Raw genomic sequence first — 24,098 nt, 5'->3', positions numbered from 1 at the left:
AGTTTAAGCTTCCCTTAGCTGCATTGCTCTTCTCCGTCGCTTTCCTACCTTTGTTTTTGCTCTGAACCTAATTTCCCATGCCCTAGCTAACCCTTCCTCTCAAGAAAATATATAGAATAATCCGGAGTTTTCCCTTTTTTTTTTTTCTTTTTTCAAATAAAAAAGAATCCTTCTCTATTTACTATAGCTAGTTTCACCTGACTCCGCTCGAAATTATACTGGGCCTAAATTAAGGACTAACCCATTGTTAGGCAATATGTTTGGCCCAGTGCTAACATTGGGCCAAAAAAGGTTTGCCGCAGGCCCAAAGTCCGAGAACGGGCCAGGTAAGCTGAACAAATTTGACTTTACAGACGCGTGGCATGTCCAATCCGATTTGCCGCCCTTCAACTGGTATAACCGCAGCGTAATTATCCAACTCACGGGGTGAAATTACAACAGAAATTCCGAAATATACGCCTAATTAATCCCACGTGGCAAAATGGGGCCTCCCGGTTCACTTCACTCACACCCCCCTCTTAACGTGCGCACCCCCCCTTTCACTCCTTTGGGCGGTTAGTTGTTGTCCGTGACCGTACCCCCTCGCTATCTCTCATGACAGACAATCCTTCCAAAATATCCCGCTCTATATTATTATTGCCTTGTTAACCTCTGCCCTCAACAAATCCTTTCATTTCCTTTCCTCCGGAAAAGGGAAAAACAACTAAATCTCTGATTTCCATTTCGTTTTACCACAAACAACCATGAGAGAAATCCTTCACGTTCAAGGAGGGCAATGCGGGAACCAAATCGGTTCCAAGTTTTGGGAAGTGATCTGCGACGAGCACGGCGTGGATCCTACAGGGAGGTACAATGGAGATGGATCGTCCGATCTCCAACTGGAGCGGATCAATGTGTATTACAATGAGGCTTCCGGCGGAAGGTACGTTCCTCGGGCGGTCCTCATGGATCTTGAACCCGGTACTATGGATAGCATCAGATCCGGTCCCTACGGCCAGATCTTTAGGCCTGATAATTTCGTGTTCGGACAATCCGGTGCCGGGAACAACTGGGCCAAAGGTCACTACACTGAAGGAGCCGAGTTGATTGATGCTGTTCTTGATGTTGTTCGTAAAGAGGCTGAGAATTGCGATTGCTTGCAAGGTAATATATTTCCTCTGCTTCATATCCTCATCGTAATCGAAATTCAGTTTTCATGTTTCTTCTCTCTTAGAATTTAAATTTCGCCAAATCTTCGTGGATTTTCGTGGAAATGATTTTATGCAAATATTTTTTAATGGCATTTTACTTAGTTATCTGCCGGATACGCTCGATCCTTTCCAGCATAATTACTCTGCTCTTTACTTTTTCACCTCAAAGTTTGAGATTCTATCCATTTGAGTTGTCATATCACTTTCCATGATAACGATAGAGAACTGCTTTTTCTGTTGATCTTTAAATTTCCCGACTTTCGGCAATGACTACATCAAGTAGAAATAATCTCATTTTACGTTTTCGATAAACTGTAAAGAATAGCAAGATCTTGAATTCTATGATTGAATAATATTAACTGTGAATAGGATATGCAAAGACTGCTTCTTTCTTCAATTATTTACTCTTTTTCTTCAGTTGGCTAGTGGTTACTGTTTACTGTTTCTTTTAATAATATATTGTCAACGACACTGAGCTGTAATTAAGCTAGCTTCTTTTTGTCTGGTGTGGAGGCAAAGGAAGGCATGGGTCTGTCTTGTGATAGTGTATAATTATCTATATAAGCGGATCCTTTTTCTCTATATGATTTTTTTCCTTTCATGATTGTGAGTGCCCAAGTGCGTGTCGTTTTGTCCTTTATTCCACCGACAATTTTTTACGACCCTGTTTTTGTTTGGAAAAATTAACATAAAGTTAGATCTTAGGGCACTCGATAAACATCTTTAATCCGTTTGGTGGAGCCTTGGGGGCCTTTGCCAGCTCAACATCATATAAATGCTGTCTTTTACAAAATTATGGCTTGCCCACATTTTAATATCTGATTCTTGAAGAGAAATGAAAGATCTCTAAATGACTATGGAGAGTCATAACTAACATGCAGGGATGCATGACCATGTGACTATTGTACCTATCTAAAAATAATAGCAATCACTTGGTAAATTATAACATCGGCATGCGTATCAGATCTTGTTTTATCGATTTTTGAAAAAAAAAAAGGAAAGAGAAAGCCATGTCTCGGGATCCAGATCTATCTGAAAGGACAATTATCATCATCATCTGACAATGGTATGACTGCAGTTAAATAGTTGGTTTGTTGCTGCTGTAATTATAGTAACAATGGTCGATTGTTGAACTAAATCACATGAAGGGAACCCCTAATCGGTTGGCTGACACCTTCGGTGTCATAATATGGAGCACAATGCAAGATAATGGCTTACGTCAAAACTTTTAATATCCCTTTTTCAGTATATTGTTGGTTGCTTGGGTGTTACTGAAACTCAGTGGTCAGTTCCTTGGAAAATGAAACTTTGCCACCAGTTGATCGAAATTCCTTTTGTTTTTATTTTTTAACCTTTTAGTAAATCGTGAAGTATGGTAATCTTATCTATCTGGTGAATTCTTTTGCTTCTAGGGAATATTAGTATGAAAAAGTGTGTTGAATTGTTTGCATTTAGCAACAAAATCTTATTGGCTGGTAAATAATGGCTATTTTGCTTTGGAATTGGCTGAAGAAGCTCAATTGTTTATGTTACTTCTGGATCAGGCTTCCAGGTATGCCATTCGCTTGGAGGAGGCACGGGCTCTGGTATGGGAACTCTCCTGATATCAAAAATCAGAGAGGAATATCCAGACAGGATGATGATGACATTCTCTGTTTTCCCTTCGCCTAAAGTCTCCGACACAGTTGTGGAGCCTTATAACGCCACCCTCTCTGTGCACCAGTTGGTAGAGAATGCTGATGAATGCATGGTTCTTGACAATGAGGCCCTTTATGATATTTGCTTCCGGACTTTAAAGCTTACTACTCCAAGCTGTGAGTGATAAAACTGTTCATATCTTGATGGATGGTTTGCTGTAACATGAATCAATTTAAGATGTTTAAGATAACGATTCACTTTAAATTTGCAGTTGGAGATCTGAACCACTTGATTTCTGCAACTATGAGTGGTGTAACATGCTGCCTGAGGTTCCCTGGACAGCTGAACTCCGACCTTAGGAAGTTAGCTGTGAACCTGATCCCATTCCCCCGTCTTCACTTCTTTATGGTTGGGTTTGCACCACTCACATCTCGTGGATCCCAGCAGTACATTTCCCTCACTGTCCCGGAGCTGACTCAGCAGATGTGGGATGCCAAGAACATGATGTGTGCTGCTGACCCCCGCCATGGTCGCTACCTGACAGCCTCAGCAATGTTCCGTGGCAAGATGAGCACCAAAGAGGTTGATGAGCAGATGATTAATGTTCAGAACAAGAATTCGTCATACTTCGTGGAATGGATTCCCAACAATGTGAAGTCCAGTGTTTGTGACATTCCACCAAGGGGTCTGAGGATGTCATCTACTTTTATTGGGAACTCGACATCAATCCAGGAGATGTTTAGGAGGGTGAGTGAGCAATTCACAGCTATGTTCCGCCGCAAGGCCTTTTTGCATTGGTACACTGGTGAGGGGATGGATGAGATGGAGTTCACAGAAGCGGAGAGCAACATGAATGACTTGGTGGCAGAGTATCAGCAATACCAGGATGCAACTGTTGAGGATGAGGGTGATTACGAGGACGAGGTCGAGGGATTGGAGGAGAACTATGATGTCTAAAATGTGTGGGCAATTAGCAGCGAACCAGGATGAAGTTTGAGAATAGTACCCTTTACCTGCTTATATTCTATTGCGTGGCTATCGGTGTTTGTTTAATTTTCACTGCTCTCTATTTGTATTTCCCAAGATGTTGTTTGCTTTTTTCCAGACATTCAAATAAAGAATTGTCAGTTTTACCTATAACACCCCGCTATTATTGGTGGCGCTGAGCATGGCCAAGTTATTGCTATGTATTGCTACATCATTATGGTCCGACTCTGAACAACTTCATGGGTCCAAAATCGATCCTCCAAGCTCCAGGTGCCCTATCTGATGCTGGGTCCTTGCAGAGAAAAAAAGCAACGATTTAGATATCTAACCATAAATAAAGGCCTTACATCTCAAAGAACTGTACACTCTTAAGTAAAACAAAATTCAAGAATATCAAATTTTGGTGATTAAGTTGTAAGATTTTCATTCTTAAAAAAATTAATCAATCTTGATTCATGATTACAGGTAGATTAATTTCTGATGAAACTTATCGGTGGGCTTTGGCCCAAATCCTTCCCTTCGGCTAATCGACCGAGTACTTGCTGAAAACAACCAAAATCAGTTCATAGTTGGAACTCGGAAACAGCTGTCGGTACAAAGAGAGACATGACATAGCCATACACACAGCGAGGAGATAAGTAGTGTAATTTATCATAATCTGTGCATGACAAACTAATTGAACCCAAAAGAGGGGAAAAAAAAAAGAAGGAATGAAGAAAAAAAACCCATAGACATACGCATCAGAGTCATGGAAGTTTGAGGTGTAAACATCGCTCGCATTAAAATATTGGGCGAGCTTCTCATACCCAAAATGATTCTCATCATTTGCATGCCTTTCGTTGCTATTTTCCACTACTAGCATTATTATAATACCATAAAATGCGTATATAAATAGTAATAGTATCTGACTCTGGTCTGCTGCTTTGGTAGTGGCAACTTGCAGCTACAAGCAGGGTCTGCTTCTCAAACTATATACAGTAATAGAGGTTCCCTAGGGTTGCTAAAAGCCTGGAAGGCTTAACTTAACCAGGGTTGAACCTTGGGGTAGAACTAGGGTTAAATATGGACGGTCAAGCTTTTCTCTTGCAGATTAGGCTTCTTCAGGGGATCGGTTATTGTTATCCTTTCCTCAAGCTACGCGCTTTAAAACTCTGCCGCCTACACGATCCAATTGCACTTTAAACTCTCCTTTTGATTTTTTTTTGGAACTATTTAACACAAAGAAGGAAACTTTAAGGACACTTGGGTCAATTGAGAGTAGACAAATAACACAGATCATGGCCAAACTGGACTAGATAATGGATATGCACTGAGATTTATTAGATGCTATGATCAATTTCTGGGCTGCTTATCTTCTCACCAAAATAACAACTCGTTGATAGAGCAAACCTATCATCTTTTTGATATGTCCCCCATTCACATGCTCTCTCTTGGTTTGTTCAAGCCTTAAAGATCTATCCCATCTCTTAAAAACACAAATCCAATGCCACTTGGAAAAGGAAAAGTACAAGATAAATTAAAAAAGAAAAAAAAAAGTAGATTCACCTTTTAAGTAGTTATAAATAGCACATAGCAGTAAGTACATACAGACACTAGGCAAAAGTTCAAATCCATACAGAGTTGACAGAATATTTGGGAAAAAATGCAATTGGGAGCAATGGAAAAGCAAAAATGAATGAGAAAGGGGTATATGATCTGACCAAGTCTCAGTTCCAGAGTAAGGGTTAACTGGAAAAAGAAGGGAAAGAATGAGCAGCACAAGAAAAACAAGCAGCTGCATCTTCTTTCTGGAAATTGTTATGTCCAGTTGTGAGCTATGAGACAGGTTTTTATTCTATCCATTTCACTTCCATTTTTAACATTGGACATTACCTAAAGCTTTGGTTAAAACACAGAGAGAATGTAGGCAGCATGTAACAGGGGCTGAAGGACCCCTTTTACTTGGAATGGCAATAGGTCTGCTGGATTCTTTCTGCATTTTCTTTCTTCCTCCCTCCGCTTTTGGATAACTAAATTGTCTAACCGATTAAAGCTCGTATAACAGAAAATGCTAAATCTGCTCCTAGGCGGGCTTTGTCATTTTGAGACCATGACAACTCTTTGGCTACATTACAATCATTACCCTTTTGAAAAGTAGAACTACAACACAAAAACAAAAGGGTCAGTTTGATTCCTAGATTCCTTAAATTTCCCATTAAGATATGTTTAAAAAAATTAATAAATTAACAGTCTACATTGTATTAATACCACGAATCAAAGTTAACAAGAAACCCAAAACATGAGTTGAGGAATAAAAGAGGCCCATGAGACTATCTCAAAGTCAGTCTGTTTACACATCAAAATGGGTCTCTCTCTCTCTCTCTCTCTTAGGAGCCCACTTCAATCAGATTAATCCCGTCCGAGTGCAAACGCTCTGCCCTCTCGGCGCGTGCTGCAGATTTTATATCGCACGTTTCCTTCAAATCATCATTATCAGAGCTTTATCTCTTTCTCCGATTCAAGATTTTAGATTCCATCGTGCCTTCTTTGGCACTTCATTGTTTACACCCAAAGCTGAAAAGATTGCTCAATAAGTAAAAAATCTTGAATTGAATAACCTTCGAAGATTCTGAAGCATTTATGAATATTATACCAAATTTAATAAAATCTCTTCCTAAAACTACTCTAATTTACAATTTTGATATCCCCTGTTTAATACCTATGCTAATTCCGCGGCAAAAAAGAAACCCAAAAAAGGAAGAAATTAAAAAAAAGAGAGGCAAAATCATCGAAAAGGGTAACGAGCTTTCCAGCCAGCAGTCTGATTCTTGGACCTGCAAATCTGCATCCTTTTAAACCTAGCTTGAGCAGCTCTGGCCTTAGTTGTTGAATTCATATCAAACGATTTCGAAGAGCAAAACCCGAAAGCTTCCTCTGCGGAAACGTTGAGATCAAGGAGACCAAGCGGGACCATGCTATCATGCTCATGCACCTTGCTTAGTCCGTTGTTTGATGGTAACCAGGAGATCATTCGACCGTATGGGTACTGAGAATTCTTTTTTGTTTCTGATATGGAAACCGTTTGATCCATGGTGAACGGTTGTTGATAGACCATGGTGGAGATTCGCAGTTGTTGATGATCTTGACTCTTCGCAGTCTCCATGGAAATTTGGGTTAATTGTGTCGCAAGATTCAAGCTTTTGCTTGAATCCGAATGTGACTCTTTGGCATTGCAAAGACTCAGACTTAACTGTTCATAAATAATAGATATTAGAAAAATCATGACCCCACCTCTTAAAAAAGAAAACTGAAAAAGATAAAAAAAGAAAATTTACCTCTTGCTTCTTCAATTTCAACTCCAAGTTCTTAGCTTTCTGCTGATCAAGAAACAGCCTCTTACTCTCTATATCCTGTTTGAATTCCGCATAATCAAAATTTAATACAAGATACATGTTTCAGCTTTAAAAAATCATAGGGCAAAAAATTGAATAAAAGACTAAGTAGAAGAAGATAATGTGGTAATATCCAAGAAAAGGACAAATTGATTAATGTCAGAAGGAAAAGAAAAAATTAAAATAAAAACTCACCTTTTTCAACAACTGGTTGCGCTGAGTAAGATCTTCCACCATCTCCAACAATTGCTCTTTCTTCTGTTTGATTGTTACCCAAAAACCAGAAACGACCCGAATCAGTAAACAGAGCAGAGCACACGTGGAAAGACAGAACAAAGAAGCAGAAAGAAAAGAAACTTAAAAACGAAAAAAAGCAAGAAACTTATTGACAACTGATGACCCAAGAGAAAAACACGTACCCTTTTAAGACTATTAACAGAGGCTTTCTTCTTGGACGGCAGAGGCTTCTCATCAGATTCACTTGGAGAAAAGGAAAGAGGCGTAGCGGGACTTGAAGTCAAGGGCTTTTCTGTGGGTCTCTCAGTCTCATAGGTAGGGCCAACGACTTTAGAAGGAAGTGGCGGCGATGGCGACTGTGATAGTTCCACAGCAGGCAAAGATGCGGAGGCGAACTCTTCTTTCGAAGCAGCAGATCTCCTCCTCTTAGCGCCCCACTTGAAAGTAAAGCGAGGGCGTGACTCAGATTCGAGGATTAGACGGGGCAGCTCCCGCAAAATTTCGACAACCTCAATCTCTTCAGCAGTGACAGGGCTGTTACAGCTCTGTTCCATTGTTTGCCGGGACATCTCTTCCCCAATAATCAAAAAAATAAACAACAAAGAAAGAAAGGAAAAGCTCTGTTACTCAAACCGCTCTAAATCTCCATGGAAAAATTGAAACAGAGAGCGAGCGAGAGAGAGAGAGAGAGAGAGAGAGGAAGATAATGAGTTGCTTGGAGACGGGGTTCAGGTTACAAGGAAAAAATAAATAAGAAATCCATGGCGAGGGTGTGGGTGGTGACACGTGTCATGCAAGGCGGGGTTGAGGTTGGTCTAGGGTTTATGGTCTTTTTTCGCTATTTGATCGGTTGAGTTATAAGGCACTTCATAGAGTTTTTAGAGCGAACAAGTGCACGACTTTAAAAATTAGTGCACGCTCTATCAGGGAGCGTGCTCCTTAAACTCCCCTCATTTTTGGGAAAAATATTTTTTTAATGAATATTTGGAAAATACTATTTGTCAGTACAACAAGTTTCTTTTGTTTTTTCTTTTCAGCATGAAATGTATTAAAATTTTTTATTTAATACTTATTCCTCCCTTTTTTTTTTTGTCTTTTTACAGAAATTAAAACAAAAAATAATTTTGATGTATTTTATATTAAATTTTGAAAAAAAGTAATATAAAAAAATAAAAATATTCTTGAAAATCAACTTTATAATATTAAAAAGTATGAATATTAACTGTTTAAAAAATCATTTCAAACATTCATAAAAAAAATTAGACAAAAAAAAAAGAGACGAAAAGAGTAACATATAAACAAACTTACGAAGGACTAGTGATGCACGACAAGTTATGAGTTTGTGACTATAATTTACAATAGATAATGAATATTTTCTATCATGAATGTTGCATAGAAGAAAATAGAAGTTGAGTTAAAACCTTGGGTTCAATCATGTTATTGCTAATATAGTATTAGTAGACATTAATAATCTAAACTTCGACATTTCAGCCAGAGCAAAGAAATGTAATTGTAGTTAATGTCAAATTAAAGTTTCTGACATTTTCAAGCCTTGACATTTATTTGATTTTTTAATTGATCTTGACCTACGCTTAATTTTTATTTTTGCTTAAATATTGCAAGCTTAATTAAATCATTATTGACCTAGTCCTTATTAGGCAACAGGGTAATTAGCTACATTTTGATTAAGTAATTCCTGTTCGATATTCAGATCAAACATGACTGCAGAGAACCAGTTCTTCTTTTTATGGTAAAAATCTTGAATGGGACTCTGTTTCTTTGCAGAATGGCATATGTTTCCATCAATCGGGGGCCAGTTCTTGATCTGCTCCATGGTTCTGTCAATGGAAAATGCCTCTTCAGAAGCAGCTATGGGGTGTACCTAATCTTTCATAAGAAACCAAACGTTTCTTATTATTGCTGCCTAAGCAAAGAATGGAATTTGCATGTTTATTCAATGTCCATGCAACGTTAATTGGATCATTATGGGGCCAAAGGTGACTCACGATGGGTTGTCATCTGGTCGAGATGAGGCTACCTTCCCAATTCCAATTGTTGCTTTCATGGAAAGAGTATCACCCTCCATCGGGTTTTGCTTTTTAACAAAGAACAAAAGCATTTGCATCAAACCTCATATTAACAACAAGAGGGGAGAAGAAAGAAGTTGTTCAAGAAGGTAAAAGTACCATGTATTTGGTGGGTTTCCAGCTGCAAATTGAGAGCTTTTTGCTTTTCCCACAGTCTTATTTTCTTTTATGTATAGAAGATCCCCATATGAAGAGGTATCTGCCTGAGGAGCAACAGTAGTAACTGTTGGTTGTCTTCTCAGATTCAAATATGGGCCTAACTCGGGTCATTCTGGATTAAAGGCCTTCAAGTTGATGGACACTCTTGGTCCAGAGTCCTAATTCCCTTATGGCAGCACATAGAAGTTAAACAGACACATAAAACAAACAGAAAAAGAGAACAATTCCACTCTTCCATTGAATGTTTACTTAATAATTCAACAATCGTTTAAAATCAGTTCAATCAGGCCAGGATCGAATTAGTATTGGCACAGCTAATCAAATAAAGATGTAATGAGTTAGGTAATGAAACAGAAGAAACTAGAACTTATCAGTTACATTGAAGAACATGTAATTATTTTGCTCTCTGTTTCTTCATTTTACTGGCCAGAACATCCTCAAAGTCATCATCAGAGCTTTCTTCAGCCTTTCGTTTCTTTGTCTGCTTTGAAGAAACAGGGGAGATTGGAGGAGTTTTCTTAACAGTGACAGATTTTGTGCTACTCTTGACAACTGAGGCAGCCTTCATTGGGGAGCTCAGCTTTTGCTGATGATTCTTATTTTGTTTCTTCTCAAAGACTTTCTTTGCTTCCTCTAATGGGAGCAGACCAGACTCCATCATCCTGCAATTACATAGGAATGCAAGTGTCTCTATAAATCACAATCTTCAAAACAGTAATAGACAAAATATATGCGTTCCAAGAATGAATCAAATCAGTTATGCAGCAAAACTAAGTAAATAGAAGGATTTGTTGGGTAAAATGAGTTGAATCAAGTCAATTTGTACCATACCAATGCATTGATTTAAAGGAATGGGTATAGAAAGACAGGACAATGATTAAAGTTAAAAATTAAAAGAAGAAAAATCACCATCATCATCAATGAAGCAACATATTGCAGTATTACACTTCCCATCTAATTTGGAGGTAAAGCATTGAATTGGAAAGCAAAACAAGGGCTTGGGGATCAGTGGGTTCTGACACTCTGCATGTGATTACTTGGAAGAAAACTTTCTTATATTGCATAAAGCAGGAATTACAGACCATTTGGCATAGTACTAGCTGTTTCGATACACTACAATTTTTTATCTTTCAGACGAACAAGGAGTTAGTTGCAACAAAGTATTAAAGTTAGGGCAAGGGCACAAGGGGAAATGAGAGACAACAAATAAGCAATACTCTGAGCAATAGAAAAGAAAATTCATTGCTTGTCATACAGAATGAGGAATTAAGAAAGAAGACAACATAACTATCAATACAAGCAAAGTCTACACTTACACATTTGAAGTTGCATTACCTCCATCTGGGTAATTGTTGCATTAATTCTATGTATAAATCTGACTGATTGAGGGCTATAAAGAGACCCAAATAACCAACCTTGACCCACCACAACTGGTCAAGACAATCCTCAACAAAGAAATGTCTATTTCATGTTTATCTTATCAGAGAAGTGTCCTATTCTTTATTTATTCTGGTTGATAGATGACCTTTGCGTTTGAGAACTTTATTAACTTTGCTTATTCTCCAGCCTGAGCTGTGCCAGTCTTTGTTAAGGCAATCCAAAGGTATAACTAATACAGCATTCAAGCACATCTCTCCTCATTGAATGTAGCGAATGTAGCTTATAGTTCTAAAAAGAATGAGATTAAGAGAGGACAGCTGATAAAGATTACTACCTTTAAACATTATCCTTCTCCCTATCTGGCACACATTCTACTAAACAGGCAGAAACAGAAATACAACAGAACATGCAAATGAAGGTACTGTTGGGGAATTATGTCTTACCAGAATTGTGCCATTTCGCTTTTGGGAATTTGCTTATACATTGTCTCATAAAAAATCCTCAATGGATCCCTCTGAAAATTGTAGTATGCAGCAATAATATATTACTCAAAAATGGGAAAATTAGACCACAGAAAGTAAAAGACAATTTGAATTCCAAGTACCTGCTCAGGAGGATCTCTCTTCTGACCAGGCAAATTATAAACCTTCCTCGCCCGCTTGCCTTCGTTCCCAGCTGCCGCTTTCTTCTCTTCCCCCTTTTTCTTCTTTTTCTTCTGCTCCTTTTCCTTCAAAATTCACAACAGATATAAAGATAAAACACATTAATCAAAAGCCCATTTTTTATCCCTCAAAAGCGAAAATTTATCCTTTTTCCAGCAAAAACCAAACAGAAAAAAAAAAAAGAAAAGTCTTTTCGACAAAGAAAAAGGTAAAAATAAAAAATAAAAACCTTATCTGGTTTAGTAGCGGAGCTTCTTTTGGAGATGGGTTTTTCATCATCATCATCACTCTCTTCCTTTTTGAGCTTGGTTGCTTTGGGTCGTGATGAAGAATCCTTAATGGGTACTTTAAAATCTTCATTTTTGTGATGGTCATCATCATCATCATCTATGGGCTCTTCTTTCTTCACTTTGCCCTCTTTGGGACGAGATTTCGAATTAGAAACAGCAGCATTATTATTATTACAAGAGGGTTTCTTCTTACGGTTCTCCAGCATCGAACTCAAGCTTCTCATGTCCGATTCATCATCTTCGGGTTCCTCTTTTTTCACTGATTTTGAATCCTCAGATGGCATCCTTAATCTTCCAGAAATCAGAAGTTTCGGTCTTTATCTCCAAAGAAAATAGAGGGAAAAAAAGGATTCTGATTTCTGAAGGAAAACCCCCTGAGAGCTGCTTTGTGGGTTTTAGTTTTCCAACTTCGAAAAATGGTGGAAAAGCGCACCGTTTGGCCTCCCAAGGTTGGAGCTTGAGCCCTAACCAAACAAAGCACGACACAAGGTGGAAAAAACGCCGTCGTTTTTAACAAGTGAATGCTCAAACGTTTAACCAGTTTCGCCGCGTGGCGACCGCTCATCTTGAAAAATTATGCCAAGCAAAAAACGGCACGTCGCTTTTGCATCAACATGAAACGGAAAAGTACGGACTTTTTCTTAGTAATAAGAGTTGAACCGAAAATCATGTAAGAAAACTCTCCTCGACGATTTGCATGAATCCATGAAGAATAAATTCTTTTTCACTGTATATTTTTCCCACTATTTTTTTATTCTTTTTTATTATGAATTTGGTATCAATCTTAGTGGGCATGAGTTCTAAAAGAAAGGTCGGTTGGGGATAGAATCTAAAGCCTCAGAATTTATGCCAAAGGAAAGACAAAAAAAGCTCAAAAACCTTCTCCCACTTTTGGTTCTTTTGTTTATATACACACCTCTTATCTCTTCTGATGAATATAGCAAAAGAAGCCCAAAGAAACAAAGGGTAGAAACAGAGTGATGGGTTGGTTTTTCAAGGAAAGAGGTCCTGGGTGGAAGCAAGGTTGGACTGAGCAAGCGATAACCTCCATATCTCCTCCTCCTTTACCTCTTCTTTCCATATTTGGAATCATATGTCTTCTTCTGTTGGTTTCTTCTTATGTGAGCTTCAAGAAAGAGATACATCATTCAATGCTTAATCTGAAGTTGTTCCTCTTGTTCTTGCCTGTGGTCTTGATCTTTGCTGCTCAGTTTGTCAGTAAGTGTGAAAGGTTCGTGATTCCTTATGCAAAGACGAAGAGAGAGTTGGAGTATAGGACGAGGAATTTGCCTTGGGGCATGGTTATGCTGCTGGTAGTTCTTCTGGTGATGGTCTCTTACCAGTCCTATTTTCATTCCATGTGGTCTCCAAATATTTGGAGATCTTACTACTAGTTTGTCGGGGTGTGGTCTAGAGAGAAGGAGAACAAGCAATTACATTGGGTTCTGTTTATCTAATCTGCGAATAATTTAAGATATGAGTTGCTGGGTTATAGTTTTCCATCCTTCTTATCATAGTACATATGGCAGTGTTTACTGTCCCCATGGCATGGATGATATCAAAAGTTTTATAATCTTTCAAAATCACCTTGTTAATCACTTTACAGTTACAGGGCTCTCTCAATGTCAAAATTCTGAGCTTTTCCTTGATCTGACCTGTTATTAGATAGGAAGTTCAACACTTTATTCCGACTTAACGTGTAGGAATCTGATATGGCCCAAATTTAGGCACTTTACCTTCTTTACCAGCATAATAGCATCCACCACGCTTGAAAAAAAGATGTTCAGACTGATACGACAAATCAGAAACACTAAAATTCATTAATAATTAGCGTTGTACAATTAAAAGTTGGTCAAAATTACAGAGATGTTTGCTTCAGGATAGTGAATTAATATACATAGAGGCAATATTACATTAACTGCCATGATTGCAGCTCAATAAAATAAAAATACATGAAGAGTGAACTCAGAAGGCAAGTCATCTTGTCTTGGGAGAGGAGGCTTTCAATCTGGGAACTTTAAATGTGGAAGTGAACAATTTTGGAGTTTCAGAAATGGGTGTAACATCATCCTTTTTTCTCTTTGAGCTTCTGCTTCCCTGAACAACATAAGAAGATAAAATTTGGTTAGTTACTAGATCTGACACAAGAACAAACAGCAGTATATGCTATTGACAAATCAAAATAACTTTGGCCAGTAAGCTAATATATCAGCAAATGTACAGCCTTCTTGTTTTGTTGTGGAGATAAATGTAATTGAGAACCGTAACTTCCCCAGCACAGATTACTTACGGCCTTGTTATAGCAATTTGTTATAACCCTACAACAATTATTTAAGGACAATTTGAGGTCCTTGAGGCAGGATGAAATAGGAAGAATGACTGTTTAGAGTCTTAGACTTCTGCCTCCTAGAGCGTGCTACTCAAAACAAAGGACAGTAAATCTTTATACCAGAAAACTACAGAGTGCATTAAACTAAACCATACTAACAACAATCATGAACTGAAAGAAGTCATGCCAAAGTAATATTATTCCACGTTTAAGCTAAGTCGATTAAAAAGTACCTTTCCACTGTCATTCAGAAGATCAGGATCATTACGAGCAGAGGTTTCTTTCTTCACAATAACATTGCCTCCATCCCTGCCACCATGCTTACCTCCCAGAACGGAAGTTCTCCCACCTGCAGAGCAACGCTTTATGACAGGAGTACAAGAAGCATTTCTGGACTTTCTCAACAACTCAACCTCCCTAGATTTCTTAGAAACTTCATGGAATTTACTCGCATCAGCCTCCTTCTGAGACACTTCGGCTTTTAATCTCTCAATTATTGCATCCTTTTCAGCATTAGATGAATTCAGCTCCTCCATGTTGGAAATAAGTGCCTCAATCTTCCGGTTAGCTTTTTCAAGTTCAGAATCCTTGCTGTTTAATTTATCCGTATACTGACTCTCCAGAACATTGAATTGATTCCATGCAAACTTATTCTCTGCCAAAAGTGCAGTTATTTGAGAGTTCTTCTCTGAAGCAAGATTTTCATAGTTAAGCTTTAGCCTTCTTACATCTCCTTCCAATGTCCTCACAGTAACAGACTTTGAACCACTATCCTTACATCCTGACATTCCTCTTTTAGTTTCTTCAGGGTCCCTTTGAGAAATATCCTGCAAATAATGAAATAATTAGAAGCTTAGAAATTACATATATATAAAATATGAAAAGGAGAAAAGTCATTCAAACATACTTTTGAATTTTTACTGAGGATGTCAAACCAGATTCTGAAATCAGTCAATTCGTCCTCTGTTTCCTCTACAATAAGCCAATTAAGCAAATACACACATCAGAACATTACTAAATTACATAAAAATATCAATTTCTGATCAGTGTACCCCAAATAGATTTTAAGTCAACATAAAAGAATTCCCATCCAAACTGCACAACCACCAGTCATTATAGAAAAAAAAAGGAATTGAACCAAATATGAGGGGGAAAACGCAAACCTAATTTCAATTTGCAAAGATAAGTCTCTCTATGCTTCAATCCTACCATCAAATCGGCTTTTGCAGCCTCAAGCGCAAGCGCCATCTCTTTCGATTCCATATCACTCTTCACCTACACAACAAAACACAACCAAAACCCAATATTACCCCTCCAATCAAGGTGAACGAAAACCCTAAATTTAACCAAAAACCCTCAAACCCCTAAATTCAAAAACTTTACCTGAGAGATGTGATCTTCGTAGAGGCGAACATCAGAGACCCACCGATCGTACTGCATCTTGATCCGATCTTCGAGAATCTTTCTCTCTTTAGCCAGTGTTTCAAGCTGCTCTTGCTGGGTTTTTAGCATCTCAACTAAACCCTCAAAGATTTTATCCCAATTTTGACGTTCTGATGAGACTTGAGACCGCGTTTTCGCTCGCATAGTGGAATCGTAACAGCAGAATCAAAATGATATAAAGAAAAGATGATGATGAAGAAGAATTGTCACGTTTTTCTTTCTTCGGTGTTTGAGAGCAAACGTTGAAGGTAGAATCGTTGCAATTCGAAAAGGGCGCTTCAACGGTCGATTTTTGGAGTACATAAAGCGCAATAGATAGGGGTTATACTAACTTGCGCCGCTGACGTACAAATACCGTTTCGTTCTTTGAGTAGTTTTGGGCACAGTTGGGTTCTATATGTGCAGAATCGGGCCTTTATGAATCGCCACGTCGGCAGGGACCAAATTATTTTGGGTCAAGTTTGGCCCAAAGTTTATGACCCGATCTGCCAAAGTAAAAGCTCGAGGAAAAGAAAAAGAAAATAATGAAAATAAGTATCATTAATCAAGTAATTAAACATGCAAATAATTTTACTATTTTTCATGTGGGAAATGGCTCAAACATGTTAACATGTAGAATGGAAGGAAAAATATTTTCTTTAAACATGCTTTTGAGACTTGATAAAGCTCCTGGCTATCATCATTTTTGGGCTGAGCTTAACCTACCCAAAAGAGCCTAGCAATCCTTTATGATTAAATCTTATAAGCAAATTGATATGGGAAATGGAAAATGTTATCCGTAAACAGTGCCGATGGATTGCAGGGGTGAATCTCATGTCTTGACCAACAAAAAAGGCCAGTTTGCCTAACAATGAAATATCCAGGGTCCCAACAAGCGTGGTTCCCATCAATTTGGAGGCGATGGTCCTATGAAAATGATGGACTCACTCTCTCGAATGCCAAAACTTGGCTGAAAGAGACCATAAATCTATTACTATCTTTTTTTTTTAAAGTTATAAATCTATTACTATCTATAGTAATCTATCTTAAGCATACGTTCCAATTCCGTAAATGCTGCCAACGTCGTTTCTAACAAGGAATGTGTTTCTTTTGTCTCGATTTCCCCACATGCAGAACTTGCTGTTTACCGGTTAAAAACAGTTTGTACTCCCTCTTTTTAAAAGGTTAATTAAGAGTTTTAATACAACAAGATTCAGGGGGGAATATCCGACGCTTCCATCGGATCTTCCAAGATGTTTGCTTGTTCCAACCTGTCGGTCATCTCGCTGAACTCTATAGCAGAGATTCGCCAGTTCGGCCAGTCAATGGAGAGTTCATAACTGGCAATAGCAGGTGGTGCTGTGGCAAGCCAATCTTGCTTTCCATCACGTTTATACCAAGCGAGGCATGTTAGAAGCATGTTCGTTTTGTTTGGCTGATTGGTACGAAGTGGAGGGGGCTAGTGTTCCTGCACTTCCTAGGTCTAACATTCGCTTATATGTTCTGTAATCTCAAGGCCGTTGCATTGGGGTGTTTTTTCTTTTCATTTGTCACCCCCAACAAGCTTCATACATTGATCTCAGCTAGTGAGCATTGTTTTCTTCTTTTTCCTAGACAAATACTTTCATAGTTCTGAATAATTTTTCTCCATTCTGATTGTTAAAGACCATTTGTTCTGCAGAACGTCATTCTGTTTAAGATCAAGAATGTGTCCACTAGGCATAGATGTCTCTCAAACTGGAAATGTCAAGACGTTGGAGTCAGCGGGAACCATTTTTGAGATTGAAGATTCTGATATCCTCAGGATTTCGGAAAGACCCAGAGCTATAAATGTAGAGAGGAATAGATCCTTTGAGGAAAGGCCTTCAAGTGAATTGTCAATTACCTCACCCCGCCATTCGCTCAAAATATTAACAGACCACCTTGAAGGTCTATCTCCGCATGGTAGAAGGTCTGGGTTTAACACACCTAGATCATATACTTACTTTGAGGCTCATGCCATGGTAGCTGAGGCATGGGAGAATTTGAGGCGCTCGATTGTTTTCTACCGCAGACAACCAGTTGGTACTATTGCTGCAATAGACCATTCTGTGGAAGAGCTTAATTATGATCAGGTTAATACCCATTCCATTGATCAGACATAGTTTCAGGAAATCGAGCAGAACTGTATAGCTTATTTTATTGCTGATATGTTTTGCAGGTTTTTGTCAGAGATTTTGTTCCAAGTGCCTTGGCGTTTTTGATGAACGGGGAGGAAGAAATAGTCAAGAATTTTCTTTTGAAAACTCTTCACTTACAGTCATGGGAGAAAAGGATAGACCGGTTCAAGCTAGGAGAGGGAGTGATGCCAGCAAGTTTCAAAGTAATCCACAATCCGGTAAGGAACAGTGAAATCTTAATGGCAGACTTTGGTGAGAGCGCAATAGGGAGAGTTGCTCCGGTTGATTCTGGATTTTGGTGGATTATTTTGCTTCGTGCATATACAAAGCATACAGGAGATTCTTCCTTGGCCGAAATGCCTGATTGTCAAAGGGGCATGCGCCTCATTTTGAGTTTGTGTCTCTCAGAAGGCTTTGACACATTCCCGACTCTGCTCTGTGCTGATGGATGCTGCATGATTGACCGCAGAATGGTTTGTTTCTCACTCGTACTTTCCATCGGCTAGTCGTATGTTTGTCCTTGTTTCTATTTTCTTGGATTGGCTTCAACAGACATAATGTGAACTCTAGCTGTACCTGTTAGCCTATGAATCATTTGCCGCAATTTTTCCTGTTCATATGCTGCTATCTCTTCTTCTGTTATTGTTACATCTTACTAGTTAAGAAACTGGATTACTATGTAATTTCTATTCCTCGTGTCTTAATCCAGGGGGTATATGGTTATCCTATTGAGATTCAAGCGCTGTTCTTCATGGCGCTAAGATGTGCTTTGCTTTTACTAAAACCAGACCAGGAAGGCAAAGAATTCATGGAACGTATAGTTAAACGCCTCCATGCCTTAAGCTATCACATGAGGAGTTATTTTTGGCTGGATTTGAAGCAGCTAAATGACATATACCGCTATAAAACAGAGGAATACTCTCACACTGCAGTCAACAAGTTCAATGTGATGCCTGATTCGCTGCCAGACTGGGTGTTTGATTTCATGCCAATTCGGGGTGGTTATTTCATTGGAAATGTCAGCCCTGCAAAGATGGATTTCCGCTGGTTTTGCTTAGGAAATTGCGTGGCGATTCTGTCATCTTTGGCAACTCCAGAGCAAGCTGCAGCCATAATGGATCTTATCGAATCACGCTGGGAAGAATTGGTTGGAGAAATGCCGTTAAAAATATGTTATCCAGCTCTGGAGAGCCATGAATGGCGAATTGTCACAGGTTGCGACCCCAAGAATACCAGGTGGAGTTATCACAACGGAGGATCTTGGCCTGGTAATCAAGCTTCTTGTTTGCTGTAAAAGTACTGGTACTTTAAATTTGCTTTAGATTTGCTGAAACTTTTTCTATTGCAGTCCTTCTATGGCTCCTCACAGCGGCTTGTATCAAGACTGGGCGCCCACAAATTGCCAGACGTGCCATAGAACTTGCTGAAACCCGGTTGTCGAAGGACCACTGGCCCGAGTACTATGATGGAAAGCTTGGCCGATACATTGGGAAGCAGGCTCGTAAATTCCAGACTTGGTCCATTGCTGGGTACTTGGTAGCCAAAATGATGCTTGAGGATCCATCTCATCTCGGTATGATATCGCTGGAGGAAGACAAACAGATGAAGCCCCTCATGAAAAGATCTACTTCCTGGACTTGTTGATACCTGTTCTTGTCAATCCACCATCGTTTTCCACATATGTTTGCACATCAAAAATGCTTCTTTTTTTTTTTTATGAAATTGAGATCTCTATGTTAAGGAAAGGATCATACTAAGAATATTCATGGGTTGAATCGGACTTAGTCCATTTATCTTTAAGTCTAATCCTGAAGAAATCATATTTCATTAATAAAATATTGTTCCTATCCTGCGGACGTCGACCTACCTAGTACCTACTCTACAAAACTAAATCTCTCCATCCATCACCATCAAAATCCACAATCTGTGGTCAATCGAACGGACAAGAGAACCCTTGGTCGCCGCGTCTAGGTACAGGGCAAACAGTCGCTCCTTAAACTGAAGTGAACTAATTTGATCCGTGGTCTTATCTACTAAATACTGCTGACCTACCACGTGCCCCTGTTATAACAAGACTTTAATACGTGTCCAATTGTCAGCTGCGGTCTCATGATTTTTTACTCCTTCCCCTCCTGCCGTCCTGCGTACCTCTTCCCTTCTCTCAACAGAAACAAAAAAAACTTTGCTTTTCTCTCCCTAAAAGGAGGCTCACTCTTTTTTCACTGTTCTTCTAACTGAGACTAACCTCAACAAACCGGACACGACCGAAACAGGGAAGAAGTTCGCGGGGAAGAGACAATGAAGGCATCCAAGAACCCGATCCACGCGGTGTCTAGATGGATACGGCGACAACCACCGAAGATGAAGGTGTTTTTAGCGGTTCTATCGGTGATAGCGGCACTTGTGTTCTTGAAAATGGTCGTGGAAGATAACGACAACCTCTTTGTTGCTGCCGAGACTGTTCATGCCTTGGGCACCTGTGTCCTTATCTACAAGCTTTCCAAAGAGAAAACTTGTGCTGGTATCATTTCCACTCAATTTGCTTTCCACTCAATTTGCTTTTGGGTTTTGAGGTGGATCCGTTGGGTTTCTTTTATTAACGTTTGCTAAATGTCGGGTGTTTTTATTTTGGCTTGTTAGTTTCATCATGCATAATTATTCTTTAGCTGGACCAATGTACTTTTTGGCTATAAAAAAAATGGAATCTTTGACGTTAATTCTGTTTCTTATCTTCTTATGTTTCCTAATCAGGATGGTTCTTGATTGGTAACTGTTCCTTCAATGGAAAATTTAGTTATCTGGTTCCTTAAGGGAAATATTTTTATTTTATTGATAGTTCATTTAACATCAATTTCTAGCTTTGACCTTTGAGTTTGTCTTACTATTCACTTCCCTGATGTTATTTATATATCTTTGCAGGTCTTTCACTTAAATCGCAGGAACTAACAGCTTTGTTTTTGGCTGTTAGACTGTATTGCAGTTTTGTCATGGAATATGACATACATACTCTACTTGATTCAGCAACATTAGGGACAACCCTTTGGGTTATTTATATGATTCGTTTTAATCTGAGGTCTAGTTATATGAGTGACAAAGACAACTTTGGAATCTACTATGTAGTAAGCCTTCATCTCGGCTTTTGGATTCGGATTATTAATATAAGCTCTTTGTTTTTTTGTGTTGTTTCTCCATTGTTATAAATGTGTCTTTTTGTAATGCACCATGCATCGTGCTCATTTGTTTCCTCATATAGTGGATGTTGTGACAAGTCTGTCAACGTTGCTGCATAACATAGTCTCATTTATGAAAATATGAAAGTTTGGGTTTCAGGTTCAGAGGGATTTGATTCTTCTTGAGTTTATATAGATTTTAGTATGCCCTTGGTTTACCACTTAGGAGGCTGTAGATACATTGGTCATGGCAAAGTTTTCTTCCTTTTTCCCACTTGAGTTATTGACTATGTTTGCCTTAAATTTTTGTGTAGCCATCCGCGCCCCCCCCCCCCCCCCCTATTTCACCTATTCAGGGAAGATCATAGCCATATATTTTCTCTTGATCTAACTCCTTAGAGTACAATAATCTATGTCTCGTAGAAAACATGTTAGACTCTGCCAAATGATTAATGGGAGTTCTTTGTTTTTATTGTGTCGCAAAAAAATGTCAAAGAATTTTCTAAGATGTTTCATTAAAGAAGTGAATGAATTGACTCCAAGAGGAGCTATGATTATGCATCAAAAGAAATGGTAGAGTCAATCTGCTTTACGAATTTCCTCTGCCTTGGTGTTTACTGTTTCTCAAGCGCATTGTTAAGGCAATATCTAACACTAGTAGGCTTTTATAGTATTTCCTAATAACTTAGATATATACGCAGTTGAGTAGATGCGGTGGTACTTGCATCTTTGTTTCTTTGAGCTTTTCCTGATGTACTTTGAACTGTTTTTGTCACTAACAATTTTGGTTCTTTCCTTGATATAGGTGATACCATGTGCTGTTTTGTCAATGTTTATTCATCCATCAACAAGTCATCATTGGTTCAACAGGATTTGCTGGGCTTTCTGTGTTTACCTTGAAGCCATTTCAGTTCTGCCTCAGCTAAGGGTCATGCAGAACATAGAGGTAATGCAGCAAGTGATTGGCACTTGTCTGTTCTCTTAATTGGATAGTTTACCCTTAACTTATGCTCAGCTTATGTGAAGCACTTTTACCTTGAAGCAAATGCTCCTTTGGATGTATCACCTTTCTTTTTGGCCCTTTTTCAGATAGTTGAACCATTTACAGCACATTATGTGTTTGCACTGGGAGTTGCAAGGTTCTTGAGTTGTGCACATTGGGTCATCCAGGTATTTACAGTAATTATTGCCAGGACACCTATCAGAGGATTTGACACCTGATTTACATCATGTCTAGGACACTTACGTGCATAGAATTCTTATTGATTCATTGACGTTGATATTATGTAGAAGGGGCTTGCTCTGCTACCTTTCATGGTTTGTCTATGCAGAAGTAAATTAATAATAATTATCTTGAGATCAATGTATTTTAGGTCACATTTGGGATTTAATTCACAGATACCTCCTGTTGTGGTTTTATTCTAACGCTAAACAATGGTTCTAGAAGGATTGGCTTTCTTTGTTTCATCTAAATGTATGTGTTCATTTACCTAGGTATTCGACACTCAAGGACGCTTATTGACAGCTTTGGGCTATGGGTTATGGCCTTTTATGGTCCTGCTTTCTGAGATTGTCCAGACTTTCATTTTGGCAGATTTTTGCTACTATTATGTCAAGAGGTGGGTGCTTTGCATAAGTTTTGCAACATGCCTTAAAAATGTTAAATCTCTTGAAATCTATTAAGAAGCTTCTTTTCCCCCCTTTTTACAGCCTCATCGGTGGACAACTTGTTGTACGACTCCCCTCTGGTGTGGTGTAAACTTAAGTAGGTTAACTGCGCAGCTACGACATTGGAGGCATTGGCTGCTCTTAAAGATCGTTGTTGGGCATCAGGATAATGTGCACTTTGTCTCTCTTCTTCAGTCACTAATGCAATGATAGCAGGCGGACTGTAAAAGTTTAGGAAGAGTTACATGTACTAAAGTACATAATGCATTGCAATAATATTACTAAATTAACTAGTAGTATCAGCATTAGTATTTGAACTTACTTTGGGGCTCTTGGTTGGTTTCCTGCTTTATCATGACGCAAGCTTACTACCAGCATTTAGCTTTGATGATGATAAGTCGTTAAATAGCAGCAAGTCACTGATAATTTATCTGTGTTGCTTAATATGGTCAAAAAAGTTTAAATCATAGCGGTCATTTAGTACCCTTTTGCATTTAAGAACGATTCTGCTAACCTTTGATGAATAACATTTTATAAAGGTTTCCTCATCCGGGGAAACAAAGTCCATTGACTCCATCTGCTAAGCATCTTGGTTTTCTGCAATATCTGATGATGTACCCATTTCCCAAGCATTTGTGTCGATGCCCACAGAACGGTGATTGGGTAGAAAGCTTAACTCCATTGGTGCAGATTCAACCTGTAAAGGGTTGCTAAAAGGGAAGGAATTAGGAGCATCGGCCTCTGCTCCTGTAAAGGCCTCTAAGGTCCATTGTCAATTAATATCCAACGAATATTATAACAGATTTCAAACCAATATTTATCAATGCTAGCGGTGAGCAGGAAATAACAGGATTTTGATTTTCTTTTAAACAAAAGCCAGGCCAAAAGCATTATGGATTTGAAAGGCGTTGTTTTGTTTGTTCTTCTTTGCCCTGGAAAAGATGATACTATTCCCACTCCGTGGTTGTATAAGAAAACGATAGCAGGATGCCTATTAAAATAAAAAGGTCGCAATGCAAGCTGGAACTCATAAATGTTCATGATTTTGGTTCCTCTAGCCAGCTGTACCATATCCTTATCCACAAACCTTCTCTTGTCCCGAGTCCCAACCAGGGTTGGTTCCAAAATGTCCAACAAAGACGAGAGACGACAACGATTTTTCACTCGTGTGTGTTTCGAAACCAGGGCCCCGAGGGCTTACCAAAGCTAGACCTCGGTTAAGTCCTTTCCGTACGTTTAATAATTTTTTAATTAAAACCTGCAAAAGAGTTTTGGACTTCCCTCTGTGAATAAGTACACAAAGCTAGCCACCCCAAAGCTGATAGGTTGGTAAACTGTAAGCAATCAAA

General features: G+C 38.8%; 6 protein-coding genes and 1 long non-coding RNA gene across 7 annotated transcripts; 3 read left to right on the top strand and 4 right to left on the bottom strand.

The window, feature by feature from the left end:
- LOC18591559 (tubulin beta-6 chain) lies at positions 539-3,995 on the top strand. The gene is made up of 3 exons (XM_007017747.2): positions 539-1,143; positions 2,735-3,004; positions 3,100-3,995. Exons 1-3 carry the CDS (start codon positions 744-746, stop codon positions 3,783-3,785), a joined length of 1,356 nt encoding a protein of 451 aa, XP_007017809.1. The 5' UTR covers positions 539-743; the 3' UTR covers positions 3,786-3,995.
- Positions 3,822-4,963, bottom strand: LOC108663121. Its single transcript, XR_001929079.1, has 2 exons — positions 4,553-4,963; positions 3,822-4,107 (listed from the first exon to the last, which is right to left on the bottom strand). It is a non-coding gene; the product is annotated as an uncharacterized LOC108663121 (long non-coding RNA).
- LOC18591558 lies at positions 6,378-8,155 on the bottom strand. Its single transcript, XM_018125926.1, has 4 exons — positions 7,606-8,155; positions 7,382-7,444; positions 7,130-7,204; positions 6,378-7,044 (listed from the first exon to the last, which is right to left on the bottom strand). Exons 1-4 carry the CDS (start codon positions 7,990-7,992, stop codon positions 6,580-6,582), a joined length of 990 nt encoding a protein of 329 aa, XP_017981415.1. The 5' UTR covers positions 7,993-8,155; the 3' UTR covers positions 6,378-6,579.
- On the bottom strand, positions 9,875-12,482 carry LOC18591557 (golgin subfamily A member 6-like protein 22). The gene is made up of 4 exons (XM_007017744.2): positions 11,941-12,482; positions 11,654-11,776; positions 11,493-11,563; positions 9,875-10,331 (listed from the first exon to the last, which is right to left on the bottom strand). Exons 1-4 carry the CDS (start codon positions 12,283-12,285, stop codon positions 10,064-10,066), a joined length of 807 nt encoding a protein of 268 aa, XP_007017806.2. The 5' UTR covers positions 12,286-12,482; the 3' UTR covers positions 9,875-10,063.
- On the bottom strand, positions 13,791-16,067 carry LOC18591555. Its single transcript, XM_007017742.2, has 5 exons — positions 15,714-16,067; positions 15,494-15,605; positions 15,238-15,302; positions 14,564-15,157; positions 13,791-14,098 (listed from the first exon to the last, which is right to left on the bottom strand). The coding sequence occupies exons 1-5, from the start codon at positions 15,915-15,917 to the stop codon at positions 13,979-13,981; spliced, it is 1,095 nt and encodes a 364-aa protein (XP_007017804.2). The 5' UTR covers positions 15,918-16,067; the 3' UTR covers positions 13,791-13,978.
- On the top strand, positions 17,309-19,678 carry LOC18591554 (probable alkaline/neutral invertase B). Its single transcript, XM_018126075.1, has 5 exons — positions 17,309-17,338; positions 17,434-17,866; positions 17,953-18,384; positions 18,621-19,179; positions 19,260-19,678. Exons 2-5 carry the CDS (start codon positions 17,459-17,461, stop codon positions 19,553-19,555), a joined length of 1,695 nt encoding a protein of 564 aa, XP_017981564.1. The 5' UTR covers positions 17,309-17,338; positions 17,434-17,458; the 3' UTR covers positions 19,556-19,678.
- On the top strand, positions 20,025-23,070 carry LOC18591553 (putative ER lumen protein-retaining receptor C28H8.4). Its single transcript, XM_007017740.2, has 6 exons — positions 20,025-20,432; positions 20,831-21,030; positions 21,887-22,027; positions 22,171-22,251; positions 22,576-22,700; positions 22,792-23,070. Exons 1-6 carry the CDS (start codon positions 20,210-20,212, stop codon positions 22,838-22,840), a joined length of 819 nt encoding a protein of 272 aa, XP_007017802.2. The 5' UTR covers positions 20,025-20,209; the 3' UTR covers positions 22,841-23,070.

The sequence above is a fragment of the Theobroma cacao genome, chromosome 8 (assembly GCF_000208745.1).
Source record: "Theobroma cacao cultivar B97-61/B2 chromosome 8, Criollo_cocoa_genome_V2, whole genome shotgun sequence".
In the NCBI taxonomy this organism is placed as follows: domain Eukaryota; kingdom Viridiplantae; phylum Streptophyta; class Magnoliopsida; order Malvales; family Malvaceae; genus Theobroma; species Theobroma cacao.
The sequence above is the reverse complement of the archived record's forward strand: the minus strand, read 5'-3'. Positions and strand labels throughout refer to the sequence as shown.

Coding starts and splice junctions, on each gene's coding strand:
- LOC18591555 (XM_007017742.2), bottom strand. CDS start 15,917: ATGCGAGCGAAAACGCGGTCTCAAGTCTCATCAGAACGTCAAAATTGG. Junction 15,158..15,237: donor TCCTCAGTAAAAATTCAAAA/GTATGTTTGAAT, acceptor CATTATTTGCAG/GATATTTCTCAAAGGGACCC. Junction 14,099..14,563: donor TTCTGAATGACAGTGGAAAG/GTACTTTTTAAT, acceptor TATGTTGTTCAG/GGAAGCAGAAGCTCAAAGAG.
- LOC18591553 (XM_007017740.2), top strand. CDS start 20,210: ATGAAGGCATCCAAGAACCCGATCCACGCGGTGTCTAGATGGATACGG. Junction 21,031..21,886: donor ACTTTGGAATCTACTATGTA/GTAAGCCTTCAT, acceptor TCCTTGATATAG/GTGATACCATGTGCTGTTTT. Junction 22,701..22,791: donor TGCTACTATTATGTCAAGAG/GTGGGTGCTTTG, acceptor CCCTTTTTACAG/CCTCATCGGTGGACAACTTG.
- LOC18591558 (XM_018125926.1), bottom strand. CDS start 7,992: ATGTCCCGGCAAACAATGGAACAGAGCTGTAACAGCCCTGTCACTGCT. Junction 7,205..7,381: donor GCAACCAGTTGTTGAAAAAG/GTGAGTTTTTAT, acceptor GAATTCAAACAG/GATATAGAGAGTAAGAGGCT. Junction 7,045..7,129: donor TGAAATTGAAGAAGCAAGAG/GTAAATTTTCTT, acceptor ATTTATGAACAG/TTAAGTCTGAGTCTTTGCAA.
- LOC18591559 (XM_007017747.2), top strand. CDS start 744: ATGAGAGAAATCCTTCACGTTCAAGGAGGGCAATGCGGGAACCAAATC. Junction 1,144..2,734: donor GAATTGCGATTGCTTGCAAG/GTAATATATTTC, acceptor CTTCTGGATCAG/GCTTCCAGGTATGCCATTCG. Junction 3,005..3,099: donor AAAGCTTACTACTCCAAGCT/GTGAGTGATAAA, acceptor TTAAATTTGCAG/TTGGAGATCTGAACCACTTG.
- LOC18591557 (XM_007017744.2), bottom strand. CDS start 12,285: ATGCCATCTGAGGATTCAAAATCAGTGAAAAAAGAGGAACCCGAAGAT. Junction 11,777..11,940: donor CCGCTACTAAACCAGATAAG/GTTTTTATTTTT, acceptor TGAATTTTGAAG/GAAAAGGAGCAGAAGAAAAA. Junction 11,564..11,653: donor AGAGAGATCCTCCTGAGCAG/GTACTTGGAATT, acceptor TACAATTTTCAG/AGGGATCCATTGAGGATTTT.
- LOC18591554 (XM_018126075.1), top strand. CDS start 17,459: ATGTGTCCACTAGGCATAGATGTCTCTCAAACTGGAAATGTCAAGACG. Junction 17,867..17,952: donor AAGAGCTTAATTATGATCAG/GTTAATACCCAT, acceptor TATGTTTTGCAG/GTTTTTGTCAGAGATTTTGT. Junction 18,385..18,620: donor GCATGATTGACCGCAGAATG/GTTTGTTTCTCA, acceptor GTCTTAATCCAG/GGGGTATATGGTTATCCTAT.